Raw genomic sequence first — 15,808 nt, 5'->3', positions numbered from 1 at the left:
ATCCCCCAGAACTGAAGGACTGGGGTTTAAAATTCCAGCATCTGAATTTAGGGTACACACAACAGAGACCATATCAGAAAGTGTGCTGAAATCAGATCCCTTCGGCGTGGAGTTGTCTCTCAGGGGAGTTCTGTTTGTGGCTCTTTCCCTCAGTGGGAGTTTGTCTCAGCCTTCCGACAAGCCCAGCGCCAGCAGAACGCACTGGCGATTGTCAATTCTGGAATGCGAGTCCTCTTTAGAGAGGGCGGTGACGTCATTAAGGAGCTCTCCATCATGTATGGCGGTGTTGGTCCCACCACCATCAGTGCTGAGAACGCCTGCCAGAAACTCATCGGAAGGTGAGACTCCGTGTCCTTAGCTTCCAGGTACCTGAGCCACCTGCCCTGTGGGAAGCTGCAGCAGAGAGAAGACAAAATGCTTGGGATCCCCAGTTTGACGGCTGGGAACCCCAACAAGAGATCATCATCTGTGTTGCTTCTTAGCAAATTCAGAGATGAGCATTCTGTAATCTGTGTACATAGTGTGTGAGCATGTATGCATGTGCACGTGTGTCTGGTGTGTGTACATGTGTGTATGTATATGTGGATGTAAGAAAGAGACAGGGACAGAAAGGGGGTCAGATGCTCATTTTTTTCTCGTATAAATTTACATTCTTTTGTATGGAGGAATCTAAAGATCTTTTTCTGATTAAAAATAGAGCCGTGTGCTAACTGGTTTCTAACCTTCTCTTTTGCTTACCTGAGTTGTTCTATCTGTAGGTAACAATAGCTAATCTTTCTTGGAACTTTCTAGATGAATTAAGAGACAGTAAGAGAGAGTAATGATTCAGCACGTGTGTTTTAAGCCTTTGGAGGCACAGACTGCCTGGTGCATCTCTTAGCTCAGTCTCCTTTCCTCCTTAACTTAACTCAGTGACCATGGAGCCTCCATTTCGTGACCTGTTACAGAGAACCAAACCTACCTTACCAGTGGCTGAGTAGGTTATATATATATATACGAACACACACACGGTACTACCCCAGGAGCTGGTGTACAGACATGTCCGAGGAGTACATGAGGCAGGGAGTGACTCCTGGGCTAGGGACTTATGATGGGTGAGGAGATGGTGAGACCCAGCCAGATGCCAGGAGTGTACTGAGCAACCTAAGCTTGGCTTCCCTGGCTGTAGACCCTGCTCTCCTGCTTCCCATAAAGACTGCAGCCCCGGGCCTTTTCCGTTAGCCCAGCCTGTGAGATCATGAGCCCCTGCAGTCTGAGTTGCCTCCCCTGCCTCTCACAGGCCCTGGGATGAAGAGATGCTCCACACAGCCTGCAGGCTGGTTCTGAACGAAGTCACCCTGCCCGGCTCTGCTCCCGGGGGGAAGGTGGAGTTCAAGAGGACCCTCATTATCAGCTTTCTCTTCAAGTTCTACCTGGAGGTGTGCCAGAGTCTGAAGAGAATGGTAAGTGGAGCCATTGTGTGGACTGTGATGTCCAAAGCTGAGGCACGAGTCCCTGCTGAGGATTCGTGGACCGGAAAGGATGAGAAACAGAATCACATCCTCCTGATGGCGTTCCCTGGACGGTCTTGTGGATGGCTGTATGTCTGAGGAGGGATTGCAAGGAGGGCACAGACCTGCACAGGGGTTTGCTTAACACCTCTCTGTTATTAGGACTTCTCATCTGTCTGGATAATGCTGAGAAAACTCGTTAAGGGGGTGAATGCATTTTCTTCCCACTTGCTGAGGCTTACCTAATTGTGTGTGATCTCCTTGTCTGGGTTCACCCTCATTCATAAGTTGATGACAGCCACCCCCGTATTGGAAGTAAGGCAGCAGAGGGAGGAGCCGATTCGGAGGAATGCTGGGTAGAATGCTAGCTCTCAGCGATGCTGGGGATCTTCAGGCAATCTTCTCCTGCTTTCCCTGAACACAGGGCTACGCGATTGTTGCCAAGAGAAAGCACACCTGGGAAAAGTCCTCTGGAAAACACTTTCTGGGTGACAGGAACTTGGACCTAAATGTCCTCAGTAGCCTCCTGCTACCGCCAACCCAATTAGACGAGAAGCCATGACTCCTTGCCTTGTACAGCAATCAGACAACAGCTTTAAGTCGGAAATAAGTGTTGGGATAGAGGGCCAATTTGATCAAAATACATTACACAGAGCTCTCAAAGAATTCCTAAAAGTTAATACATAAATAAATCAATAGAGGACAGGAAGTCCTCTCGTGGAGATCTTGAACGGCTGTCTTCTCAGTGTAAATTAGAATAAATAAGAAGCCATAGGCCGTATCAGATGTTTGAGATGACGGGCTCTAAATCGTCTGTAAACGACGTATTTCCACCAGGTCTCCAAGAGTGAGAAAATAAAGCAACCGTAGACCCTCACTCCCAATGACCAGCAAACAATATAGTTTTTGGTGAATCTGCTGAAATATTTGACAACGTCTGCCCCCATTTACCTTCCTCTCTTTGAAAGTACTAGCGGCTGTCGGCTTTATTTTCTAGTAAAATTTTTAATTATAAAAGTTAAATTGTGAAGTATATCATGTAATGTCTCCTATAAAGTAGGACCCGCCCTGTTATCTGTCCTCAGAAGGTCCCTTCTGTGGGGAGACGGCAGCTGTGCCCCCTCTGCCCTTCTCTGTGCCCGCAGATGTCACCAAGCAGCTTTGGGGACATTTGCTATAAAGGGTGTTGGTTCTGACTTTTCCTGCCTCGAGTTTTGTCTTTTCTGTTTTATTTGACTTCTTTCTGTTGCTGTATTGGTGCATTCCCCCCTCCCGCCACTTAGACAAGTCTGTCTATCTAGACAAGGTTGAGAAAATAGTGGTGACTGGAAAGTAATCTAATGAAACAGAGATGGTGACAGTCCGTGATATTCTGATTTCGTGTGCTCTGTCACATCACGGAGGAGGATGTGTACCTTCAGGGTCCTGTCCTGTGGTCCGGAGGCCGGTTTGATTGCCAGGGCTCTGAAAGGGTGAATACTTAATCAACTCCAGACTCCAGGGTAGAGATGTTTGCTGGGAGCTGCACCAGCGTTCTCCCCTAGAACATTCTGGTAGATTGTAAATTCCCACTGTTCTTTTCCTCTGCAGGACCCTGCTCACTATCCTAGCCTGGATTTCAGGCATGAGAGTGCATTAGAAGATCTTCATTCAACACCTCATTGGAGAACATTAACCCACCAGGTCAGTGCGTGCGCGCGCGCGCACATGTGTTAGTCTGTGTGTTAGTGTGTGTTTTAGTGTGTGTGCACACGTGCATGTGTGTGCACGTGCTTGAGTGTGTTAGTGTGTGTGCGTGTATGTGTGTGTGTGCGTGTCTGTGTTAGTATGTGTGCATGTGTGTGTGTTTAATTTCAAAGACAAGAAGGGCGGTGGTGTGCATGCCTTTAATCCCAGCACTCAGGAGATAGAGGCCGGCAGATCTCTGTGAGTTCAAGTCCAGCCTGGTCTACAGGAATGAGGTCCAGTGCAGCTAGGGCTACACAGAGAAACCCTGACTCAAAGAACAAAACAACCAAATAAGCAAATCAAAGAGGGGACTGCAGAGCCTTTGCCTGTTGGAGACATGTTGCCTTCTTCAGTATTTATTAAAACTTCCTAACTTGGTTGGGAGTTAGGTTGGGAGTGCTGTTCAGTGGTGGAGTATGGACAGGGCCTTGAGTTTGATACCTCAAAAAGAGAAAAAGAAAAGTAACCCAAACCAATTAAAAAATCACGTTATAAAAGCAAAACAAAACAACAACAAAACAAAGCAAGGCAACCAGAAAATGTTAAAGAAATATGCCTGGTTTTATCTTAAAGCCTTTATATATATATATATATATATATATACATATACATATATACTATGGCTTCAGGCCATGGACATAAACAAGCTGGCCCATTGCTTCTGGCTTCCTACCCTGGCTTCCTACCCTGGCTTTGTAGCTATTCATCAAAGCCTAGTTCTGAGTTGGCCGGGGAAATGTTTTGGTACATTTCAGAGGACAAGAACACCGCCCTGCCCCCAGGGGCCATGGATCCACAACACAAGATATTGCAGCAGCTGCTAGTTTGTTTTTCCCTGTTCTGGACTACTTTCTTCCCGAGTCCTTCCTGCCCACGCGTGGGTTTCCGGAGGTTACATTTTATTGTGAAATCAATAAGAGCACTGTGAGCATTTCCCAGGTTTCCTGCTGCAGGCTACGCTATGACAGTGTGCGAGCCCGGAGCTTTGGTGGTTTTTGTTTGGTTTTGCAGATTATACGAAAGTATAGGACTCCAGTAGCTTTGGTTGTGAGTTGTTTTTGTTTGTTTGTTTTGGTTTTGTTTTGTTTTGTTTGCTTGTTTTGCTAGACATGGTTTCCATGGGTGGCCCTGGATGTCCTGGAACTCACTCTGTAGACCAGGCTGGCCTCAAACTCAGAGATCCACCTGCCTCTGTGTCCCGAGTGCTGGGATTAAAGCTGTGTGCCAGGGCTGGCTTTCCCATAGCTTTCAAATGGAAGTTCCTGTCATAACATCATAAAAATACAACATGGAGCCGTTCTGCTGGCAAACTGGATAAGGTTAATGTGCGCTTTCTTGAAATAATTGTCAGAAACCTGGACCTAGAGTTTATTAAGCAAGGAATGAGAAGAGATTGTCAAACCTCAGTGCACGTAACCTGTTGACAGATTTCGTTATAAAAATTCAAATCACACCACAGTGAACACTGAAGTTGCTGAGGGTCCCTGGAGGTTTGCAGTTCAATATGTTCAAAAAATTTAAATATGCCAAACTTCTTGGGGAGAGAACATTTTGAAAGTTAGGAACAGCTGCCTTCTCCCTGGTGTTCTGTGAAGAACACACGCACAGTCTGTGACTTATGGAGAGGCCCTTGTAGCACTTAGGCCAAGGTTTGTGTTTCAGGGAGGAACCAAAGTCAGTGATGGTCGTTCAGGTGATCCAAGAAAACTGAGTCTCCTGAGTTGTTGATATTAAATGGATTTGTACAACTGCTCTGAATCAATGTTTGGGGTACAGTGTGTCTCCCATACAGATAAATTTTGTTTTCCTGGCTGGTCTCATTCTCTCTCTCTCTCTCTCTCTCTCCCTCCCTCCCCCCTTTCCTCCCTCCGTCTCCCTCTCCCTCCCTCTCTCCTTCTCTCTCTCTCTCTCTCTCTCTCTCTCTCTCTCTCTCTCACACACACACACACACACACACACACGAGCATACGAGTTTCAAGAGCTATTTCAGCTCTCGCAACAAACACTTCTCCCCATCACATTCTTGTTTTGAAAGTTCCCTTTCAGACCCTCACAGACACAGGTCATCAGTGACAGAGGAGGGTTGTTTGCCAACAGAGTCCTTGACGAGTGAACCCTCTTTTAAGCTGCTGCCTAGAGGGATAGATGGCAAGGTGAGGGACGCATGGCAGAGCATATTGACCTTCACTCAAACCAGCAAGTAAGAAAGAAACAGGGCACACTCCCCCAGTGGCCTAACACCTCCCACTCAGGAGAACCAAGCCTTCGGGAGACATTCTGCATCCAGACTGCCCCTGGTGACTTCAGGAGATCTCCTGACTGGGGGCTATCCACCTTCACCCACTGTGTCTAGCCATGTAACAAGCAGAAGGAGGTAGCCAACCGCTCGCCCACAGCCCACTCCAGCTGGCTGCTACTTTGATAAATCAGCATTCACGTTTGGCTGTCACGGCCTTGAAAATTTCCCCAGACTTTTGGCACCCGAACGCCATAAAGTTTCTGAAGATTTTCTTCACGGTTGTGAAATGTTCTATTATTTACAGTAAAAGGTGTTAGCATTAATAATAGAAAACTCTAGGAGCCTTTTAGATCCCTGGGAACACGTTCGCTCAGTGTCCGAGCCTATAAATTACCTAGAATTCTGCTTCTCAGGATGGAAACAGAAAATCTCTGAGAGTATTTCATAAAAACAAAAAAGAGATGTGGGTAATTTTTCACTGAAATAGTGTAGAAGCTCAGAGCTTAATAAAATATGATTTTTCTGTACTTTGGGTGAGATCTTTTCAGAGAAACCGATTTCTCCCTCTGCAGCGCTTTATAGGCTGTTTGGAATAGTGAAGCTAGTGGCAGTTTTCACACTCAGGAGTATTCTGGCTTCAGCACACATGCACACCGCTACTCTCCCATGGGAGACACTCTGTGATCATCCCTGCAGTCTCTATGGAAACATACAGCCAGGTGTCACTTCTCTTTCAACAGAGGGTGGACCCAAAGCAGATTCCTCAAGACCCGATTGGGCGTCCCATCATGCACCTCTCCGGGATTAAGCATGCCACCGGTGAGGCCATCTACTGTGACGACATGCCTGCAGTAGACCGGGAGCTTTTCCTGACCTTCGTAACCAGTTCCAGAGCACATGCTAAGATCGTGTAAGTGTCCTCACCCTGCAGCTGGGGAGATTCTCCTCCATGTCTGACTCTGCTCAGTTAATGGAAAGTAGTGGAATGGTGAGGGTGAGCGGAGGCTTGGTGACCCCCAAACTAGAGAGGACATGGGCTTGAAATGTCGGATTCCTCACGAATGTCCTGCAGAGTCTCCTGACTGTGCCCCAACTTCGTCCTGTGTCTGGCAGAGAACTATCAGGGTAGTTAACTCTCCCACAGTCCTTGTTTCCCAACCCCCACATTCTCTGTGTCCCTGACCCACATGTCGGCTCTGAGAAGCTGTCTGCTCTGTTTCCCAAGGTCCATGGACCTGTCAGAGGCGCTCAGCCTGCCAGGTGTGGTGGACATCATTACTGCAGATCATCTTCAGGATGCAAACACCTTTGACACAGTGACATTCCTGGCCAAAGATGAGGTATTGCTCTTTTGTTTCTGTTTGAACAATTTTCCCAGTCAGTGGCCTCTCATATTTATATAGAGATAGTGTCCAATTTGTCATGGGAGGAATGAGAATATGAGCAAAGAGGTCAAGACCATGAGGGTTCATCCACTGAAACAGTCTACCTGAGCTAATGGGAGCTCACTAACACCATCTGACTGGGAAGGAACAAGCATAGGACCAAACTAGTCCCTCTGAATGTGGGTGACACTTGCATGGCTGGGGCAGACTGAGGGGCCATTGGCAGTGGCACCAGGATTTATCCCTACTGCTTGTACTGGCTTTTTGGGAACCTATTCTCTTTGGAGGGATACCTTGCTCAGCTTACATATTGGGCATTGGGCAGTACCCAAAGCAATGCGCCTTACCCTCTCTGAGGAGTGGATGGGGGTTGGTGAATATGTGGAGGGGAGGGGAGGAGAGAAAGAGAGAAGGGGAAGAAGTGGGAACTTGGATTGGTATGTATAATGAATTCGGATTTTATAGGAAGGAATCCGCGATTCGTTCATCCGCACTGTTCCATCTCCCATGGCATTTTATAATGAACTCAGCAAAGATGTGCAGACCCTGTCCTTACACCAGTTCCCCTCCAGAGAAGACCTAATGGGCTCAGCCCCTTCTCCTTGTGATCAGTTCATTTACCTGTTGTAGATGACCCCTGCCTACCATAATTCCTGAAGTGAGAGCTCATGTCAATGATAACCCCCTGCCTACCATAATTCCTGAAGTGAGAGCTCATGCTAATATATGTGTCTATTTCGTGTACTGCTTCCCAGATGGTGGTGAAGTCGAGGGGAGCTGTCCTAACACAGGCCATTGAAGGTGTCAAATGATTCACGTTGACGACTGATCTCAGGCTACTGCAATGCAGCAGGGTGGAGATTCTCCGCATAGCTGAGACATCTCAGTCCTCTGTCTACCCAAAAGAACTTCCTAATTTCAAACAGCCCCGCCTCTGGCTCTCTTTAAAAGACAACTAGGCCCTCATGAGTTTTAATCAAGGGTGAAGCTCCCCAAGGCAGGCCTGTGCACACTGTTAGAGGTCATGTGAATCTGGTTTTTCAATGTTAATAAGCCAGTGCCAGGCTGCACATGGTAGCTGTCCTCAGAAGTCTGCCCCACAGTCTGCCCCGCACAAGCAGAGTTTGCCTCTCTCTAAGAGTGGGGGCGAGGACCACAGTCAGTGAGAGGAGCCCAACTGCGTGTGCCTCCTTTCCGTCCCTCAGGTGCATTGCGTGGGCCATCTGGTCTGCGCCGTGATCGCTGAGTCTGAGACCCAGGCCAAAAGAGCAGCGAAGCGAGTGAAGGTCGCCTACCAAGACCTGGAGCCACTGATCCTGACTATTGAGGTACGAGATCAAGCTGATGGAGGCAGATCACGGGCCAGAGTGCGGGTGTGAGCAGTCAGTCCTTTCCAGGGCTGTGGTGCCCTGGCAAGCCCTGGTGCCCCACTGCCCTGTGCAAATGAAAAGCTCATGGCCCTCCAGGACGAGCGTGACTCTAGCAGACAGAGCCAGTGACTCCAGTCATTGGTGGTTTAGCCAGCATTTATAGGTGTTTACGCCATGGAGGCCATTTCTATGTCTCATGTCCCCAGAAGCTGTATGTGTGCCCTGCCACGGATGATGCTCAGAGAGGCCCTGAGTCAAATACTAGGAAGTGGGGGCAATGACCATGGATGGATAACTCTGTCTCGGTCTGAGTCAGCCTGGAACACAATTGTTCTGTACTGGATCTCCTAGGTATTAGGTGTTTTCTGAGCAGGCTGCGTCCTTGGACTCACTGGGCACGTTTGCATTTGCTTGCTGGAGAATCTCTGAAGCTTGGCTCTCAGCTTAGCATCCCAGGGCCAGTGAAGGAATGCCTGGATTCCTTCCACGAGAGGAATGCGACCCAGACCTGATCATTTCCCACAGGGCTTGGACTCCCAGGCTTTCTAACCCAGGAAGCCTCGCTTTCCTCCCCATTCCTATTCCAGGAAGCCATACAGCACAAGTCCTTCTTTGGGCCGGAAAGGAAGCTGGAGTGTGGGGAAGTTGATGAAGCCTTCAAAATGGCTGATCAAATTCTTGAAGGTAAAGCTTGCTTTAGCAGTGAGCCGCAGGGAACTTTCTGGTCATGTCTAGTTTAGGGCTTGCCTTGCATTCTAGAAACCCTCCCACAGCCTCAGGGGTGCTGCTCCCAGAGACTCGGTTCACACCGCCTTTTCCTTTGGGTGTTTTGGAATTTCTGGCTTCTCTAGAGCCAGTCCTGTCAAACATGAGGTACAAGATAGTAGTAACCCTGAGAGCCAACTGCTGTTGGGGTCCTTTATTGTAACCTGAAGTTCCTACTCACACTGCTTTGTCTCTCTAGCTTTAGGGAGTTCTGTCAGTTTGTAACGAGAGAGAGAGAGAGAGAGAGAGAGAGAGAGAGAGAGAGAGAGAGAGAGAGAGAGAGAGATAAAATGATGAAGGGATTTATTTGGGGATAATATACAAAATTTAGAGATTTTAGTAGGGGAGATTGAAGCAGAGAAGGGCTACCCTATTGTCTGGAGAACAAAGGGAAAGGTCAGGTTTGTTGGTGGAGAAAAGATTGTCCAAGCTCTGTCCAAGCCCAGTGACATTGGCAGTATTGCCGGCAGAACACGGGCACACTCTGACTGGCGTGTGTCAATATTTGGTAGATCACAATTATGTGTAATCATTACATTCAGGCCCTCTTCACTTTGGGTTGGGCTTGGGAGACAGTTCTGGAATGCAGATACACAGGTATTGTTCTCTCCAATGGCCTCTGGCTGCCGTTTCTGTTGTGTATGACACGGTGACTCGATTTTGGACAATTAACTGTCATACTTCTTAGATTAGCTTACACGTAGGGTTCAGGGACTAGATACATTTAGGGGAGGAATGAGGAAGAGCACAATATAGCTCTCGTCTGGGACCCAGAAGTCTCCAGTCACAGGAGTTTGACTCTAGAGACTCAAGGTCTTTCCTTAGGGCTCTGGCTGCACACAGACAGGTCCAAGATTCCCCTCTATAGCTCTGCTTTCACCCTGGAAGCTGAGCATTTGGGATTCATCACCTTCACGGTACGGCTTCTCTGTCTAGAGCTCACACTCTAGTTTCTAGTGAGAAACTCTGGTAGAGTTTCTGTGTCCGGAGACCACGGGAGTGGGTGGGAGAGACTGCCTGCTATTTCTGCCGGCTTCTGACTTCTAAGTCTGTCCTGTAACAGGTGAAATACATATAGGAGGCCAGGAGCATTTCTATATGGAAACCCAGAGCATGCTTGTTGTTCCCAAGGGAGAGGATGGAGAGATTGACGTCTACGTGTCCACACAGTTTCCCAAATACATACAGGTAACACGGGGTCCCAAGGAGGGGCGCTGCTAAATGGGTTCTGCCAGCAAAATGAACCGAGAACACTTACAGGCAGAGAAAATAATTAAGTATTTAAAATATTAAATTGGATATTAACAGCCATATAGCTTCCTAACATAGAAGAGAGTTTTTCTTAAAGTAGAGAGTAGACTTTGTCTGTGGATCCATACCTTTAAAATCAGCAACAGCGGGCATCTTTTGATGTCCTCTTGGCTGTTGAGGAACAGAGGGAAACAAGAAAAGCCTGTCCTGTCAAGTGATGGGACCTGATTTACAAGAAGCAGTTAGAAGACAGTAATAGAAAAGATGCGACAATGCACTAAACAAAATAAGTGACTAAGTCAAAAAATAACCTGAGTGAAGGAACTGAGAGAAAGGAGAGTGTGGCGAGGGTCCGAGTCACCCAGAAATCCTACAAATAAGAAGCCTTAATTTGCCTCTGTAATGGGAGTGAGGCTTGTTAGATGGTGGAAGCGAGCCTATCCCTGGCAGTTCCGCGGTTCAAACACCAGTCAGCCATTCAACCATGGGTCTCTTCTGAAAACACTGAATGCCTTTGTCCCATGTCTCAGGCAGCTCACGTGCAGGGGAGGAGATGATGTCACCTGCACTGGTCTAAGCACTGAGGTAAAAGTCAGGAGGCAAAGCAAAGGGACCTGGAAGCAGTGAGGAGGCACCAAGGAGCCAGAGGAGGAGGAGTGTGGGGGTGAACAGGGCACTGGGCAGGTAGAGCACCAAGAGGGACCGGATCACTGCTGTCCACAGCTCTCTTGCTCCACTTCCTGAGTGACAATGGGCCATTAATCTTGGGCTCCCCTTCAGTAAAAACCAGTCGTTTAGACAAAATGCTCCATAAGTGTTAGGATGATCAAGACATCCCGGGAAGTCAAGCTGGGCGGTATTCTCAGTTTCCCAGTAAGGACAGGAAGAGTAGAGACGGGCGAATAGAGAAGCTTAGAAGACCACAGCAGCTTACTGATTCAGTAAACCTCCCTGAGGGATGAGGGTGGGACAGATACCCTGGCCTTAGGTCTGGTAGGCACAGAGCTATTTCACTGCTGTAGAAAGAACTAGTTAATGTTAACAGTGGGTTGGGCAATGCGATTCTAGCCAAATGAGCTAACCGTGAGCATGGGTGTGGGTGATGGTAAGGTTATTTGACATTTTTCCTTTATGTTGTTGATCATAACTACATAAACCTCATGACTTGTGTATCATATTCAATATTATGAAATTCATCTGTGTAATGGTCCAGGCACTTGGGGACAGACTTCCTGTCAAGCTTGTGGGTATAACAGTGATGGCCATAAGTCTTGCTGAAGATGGAATTAATGAAAACTGTTACTGTCTCCAGGATGTCGTTGCCTCTACCTTGAAGCTCTCAGTAAACAAGGTCATGTGTCATGTAAGGCGTGTTGGTGGGGCGTTTGGAGGAAAAGTGGACAAAACCAGTGTCTTTGCTGCAGTCACCGCCTTTGCTGCCAGCAAGTAAGTGGGGAAACCTGTTACCCGATGCCAGCTTAGGAAACGTCTTTGTCTTTTTTAAGAACCAAAAGAAGTATCAATTACTGAAAAATATGATGGAAATCAGTGTGAAAATATTACTGTTCTTGAGCTGGGTATTAGTCTCAGCTCTCGGAGGCAGAAGAAGGAGGATCTCTGAGTTCAGGGCCAATTTGGTTTACAGAATGAGTTTTAGGACAGTCAAGGCTACACAGAGAATCCCTGTCTAAGAAAAAAACAAAATAAATAATAAACGAGCAAATAAATGAAGTATTACAGTACTTGGAAAGTCAACAGGAACAGGCCCGGGGTGGATGGGGTGACTTGTCTTGAGCACCGAGAGTCTGAGCTGTATGCTTATTGATCAGCTATTGTAACCAGCATAGTCTCCCCAAATCAATCAACCTCCCTCTTTCCTCCCCTCAGCTTGCTGTGTTTACCTTTCTTTCTCTCTCTGTCCTCTCTCTTGAATTAAGTAGACATATTCTGGGTTAAGCTTCCATTTATTTGTCTCTCTCAAAACCTCACCATAGGAAATTGTTAGCATACAAAAGAGTCCCACAATAGCCCGAGATGAAGATTTACTTATGTGGGAATAAACTCACAGAAAGAGTAGCAATCAGTAGTTCTCTGTGTACACAGGAAACTGGAACTGAATCCAGCAGCCAAGAGGCGCGCATGCCCCTACATCTGCCTGTGTAGCACACGAGACCACGCCCAAAGTGGGGTAGGATTTCCCACAGCAGGAAATTGCCTTGGAGCCAACACACCTACAAGGCATACTATCATTGAGGAATAATCGCTAGCCCACTCGTTCGCTTGTTTCATGCTTCTTTATTTTCTGTGGCAGACACGGTCGCGCAGTCCGCTGCATTCTGGAAAGAGGAGAAGACATGTTAATAACTGGAGGCCGCCACCCTTACCTTGGAAAGTATAAAGTGAGCAGGAGAAGGAGCCGGGAAAAGAGTTGTGCTGCAGATGGAATATTCTATAAAAGCAGATGGCAGTGTCTGTCTGCTCTGCCGGGGAGAAAACGCACATCAACAGATGTGCCCTCGTCAGGGTGTCTACTGCCTTGATGAAATGCCATGACCCAGCACCTTAGGGAGGAAAGGGTTAATTTACCCACAGTTCCCTGTTACAGTCAGTCATTGAAGGCAGTTAGGGCAGAAACTCACTCAGGACAGGATCCTGTAGGCAGGAGCTGATGCAGAGGCCATGAAGGAATGGTTTGTTCCCCATGTCTTGCTCTTCCTGCTTTCTTATAGGACCCAGGACCGCCAGCGCAGGTTGGCATCACTGCAATGAGCTGGGCCTTCCCCCAACAATCCCTGGTTAAGAAAATGCCCTACATCCTTGACTACAGCCCAATCTTATAGAGACATTTTCTCAGTTGCTGTTCCCTCCTCTCAGGTGACTCTAGCATGTGTCAAGGTGACATAAAAACCAGCCAGGACAGATCGATCATCTGTTTCCCCACTCCTTGTGCTCCAGCTGAATTACCGTCCAGTTTAATGAGATTTCCTGCTTTGCTCACAGATGTCAGACAGAGAGAGAGAGAGAGAGAGAGAGAGAGAGAGAGAGAGAGAGAGAGAAAGAGAGAACCAGCAGCTAGAACTGTGCATTGTTGAGTGAATAATTGGAAAACCTCTGACTGTGCTTGTCCATGAATGGAGATCTGATAACCATTCTTTTCACACTGAAAAGGCAAAAATAGAATAATTCTTATAACAATAGTGCTATATAAAATTGCAATTATTTGCAAATTGTTCCTCATTTTTTAATATATCAAGCGTATCTTGAAAAACCGTGACCCAGATATTCCTAGAAAAGTTTTTATCATAGAAATTATCTTTTGCCTTTTAAAAGACTATTTTACATTGTAAAGTTGTCTGAGAGCTTTAACAAATAATCAAAATCTGTCAGAATCTTAAGCCTTTATTATGTCATTTCTCATTTAGGTATGCCTTGTAGCCTGCATACATTTGGGGAGGGAGGACCTGCTCTAGTCATTCCGGGACCCGTTTCTCTAATGGTGACTTTATCCCTTCAGACTGCACTCTCTAATGCTATAACCACGAGGTGCATGCCACTATTTAAATTCACATCTACATTAACAAAATACAATTAAACTAAGGTTATGTTCTACAGTGGCATTAATAATATTTCAAGTGCAGAGTGGCCACATGTACTTATTGTCTACCATGATGCACAAGTAGACACGATGTTGACATCGTCCCCAAGGGCTCTATTAGAGCCCTGTACAGGGTCTCTGAGTCCTGCACGGAGCCATCTACACAAGGCAGTGGGCAAAGGCACACTCATGAGGCTGATATATCAGGAGCCAGCCCTGTAAGTGAGGGACTTCGCTTCTGTCTTTGAGACTGACTTTGCCACCTCCCTGGGTAGGAAATGGAGTCTTGTGTGCCCAGATGCCAGCCTGAGGGAGACACAAAGCCTCAGAGTAATGACTTTCAACTTGACCTCACACAGAACAGTGAGACTGAGTTGATGGTTGATGAGTTACAGCCGTAACTGGTTTGAGTCCTCACAGGAGGATTGTGATCCTGCAGGCAGGATGGCCTGAGAGTGAGAGGATGGAGCGGGATGTGGCTCAGGAGGCAGGATGAATGCAGGCAGGAAGCGGTAGAGTGGAGATGTAGTTGTAGGATATGGACCAGATGAGCTCCGGAGTATACTGTATACAATAAAACAGTGCTTGTTGAAACCTTAGCACCATGTGACAAAGAAGGCCACAGAAGACAGCCTAGAGATTTCTAGAAGAAAAAGTCAGAAAGCAGTGAGCATTCTGGCAAGAAGTTGGTGGTCTGGTTTGTGTAAGTTTGGGGAAGAAAGGAAAACAGGACACGGAAACAGGAATGCCCTTCACCTAAATGCACCTTCATTAAAAAGGCTGGGCTATAGTTACATCACCATCACCATGGCAGTGAAGTTCAGTGGTGGAGAGCAGTGTGAGGACTGGGAATGAGATTGATATTTACATGGAAACACGGATGCTCTGTCTAATGAGCTTTTGTGCTTCTTCTTCTGCAATCCCCTGATTTATTTCCATTTCAATGCTAGGCAAAGAAGTTCCACAGTGTACTCTCTGCGTTTCCCATGGCTGTGACAAAGCACCCTCCTAACATCTTAAAGGAGGAAGGATTTATTTTGATTTCTAGTTGGGAGGGAACTGCCCATCATGGCGAAGGTGTGGAGAGGGCAGGGGCTGAGTGTGAAGGGTGTTCCCACTGCAGCACAGTCAGGAGGAAGGGAAGTGTGAGAGCTGTGCTCAGCTCCTGGTCTCCTCTGAAGCTGCCTAGGACCTAAGCCAAGGGGATGACGCCACCCACCATCAGGGTTGCTCTTTCTACTTCAGTTAACTCAATCAAGATGATTCCTCCAGGGATGTCCAGAGACGATTCCAGATCTGTTGAGCTGATGATTAACTGCCACCCAGTGTTTTCCTAGGGTCACTAAGCTGACTCCATATCAAAGAAACAGACGCCCAACTGACTCTGTGAAGCTTTCCAAAGTATGACTAAGTAAACTTTCTGTAGTCTTGATCCCCTGAGCCAGCATCAGCAGGCATTTCTCTGCCCCCTGCCTGCAGGTGGGATTCATGAAGGATGGCCGAATCGTGGCCCTGGACATGGAGCATTATTGCAATGGAGGGAGCTCCCTGGATGAGTCGTTATGGGTAAGCATTTTAAAGGAGGTTTTCATTCTCTGAAGAGTGTGACAGGAAATGACTCCACTCAGGAACCATTTACTCTTTATGTAACACTTAAGAAAAGTACGCAGTCTCTCACTGCACAGTAGCATAGAATTATTGCAAACCACAAGTGGAGATGAGACCGTGGCCAAATTTGTGTCTCTGCTTCCTCTCCCTGCTGCCCACACCCAGCTGTGAGCACTGACCGAGCTCTCTCAGCTTTGGCTCTGTGGATATTTCCAGCTGTGTGACTCTTTATGGGGCCATCCTGTGTACTATGAGATGTCACCAGCATCCTTGACCTGTCGATGACCCTGTATTGCCAGCTCCCAATCTGAGCAGCCAAAACTGTGTTCAGACATTGCTAAGTATCCACATTTGGTAGAAGGAAGGATTTCTCTGGT

The 15,808-nt window shown here is 47.2% G+C and overlaps 1 protein-coding gene across 1 annotated transcript in view; it reads left to right on the top strand.

Annotated features, from left to right (window-relative positions):
* The window catches only part of LOC148117707 (aldehyde oxidase 1), a 51,126-nt gene that overhangs the window by 17,876 nt on the left and 17,442 nt on the right, over nucleotides 1-15,808 (top strand). Inside the window, exons 14-24 of the mRNA XM_087902371.1 lie at nucleotides 154-338; nucleotides 1,280-1,442; nucleotides 3,081-3,173; nucleotides 6,198-6,367; nucleotides 6,683-6,797; nucleotides 8,048-8,170; nucleotides 8,800-8,896; nucleotides 10,041-10,165; nucleotides 11,541-11,674; nucleotides 12,540-12,627; nucleotides 15,303-15,389. Coding sequence (XP_087758497.1) covers nucleotides 154-338; nucleotides 1,280-1,442; nucleotides 3,081-3,173; nucleotides 6,198-6,367; nucleotides 6,683-6,797; nucleotides 8,048-8,170; nucleotides 8,800-8,896; nucleotides 10,041-10,165; nucleotides 11,541-11,674; nucleotides 12,540-12,627; nucleotides 15,303-15,389 — 1,380 coding nt within the window. The remainder of the gene's footprint in view (nucleotides 1-153; nucleotides 339-1,279; nucleotides 1,443-3,080; nucleotides 3,174-6,197; nucleotides 6,368-6,682; nucleotides 6,798-8,047; nucleotides 8,171-8,799; nucleotides 8,897-10,040; nucleotides 10,166-11,540; nucleotides 11,675-12,539; nucleotides 12,628-15,302; nucleotides 15,390-15,808) is intronic.

This window comes from Myodes glareolus, chromosome 27 (assembly GCF_982192425.1).
Source record: "Myodes glareolus chromosome 27, mMyoGla1.1, whole genome shotgun sequence".
NCBI lineage: Eukaryota > Metazoa > Chordata > Mammalia > Rodentia > Cricetidae > Myodes > Myodes glareolus.
Note: the sequence above shows the minus strand (reverse complement) of the source record. Positions and strands in the feature narration are given on the sequence as shown.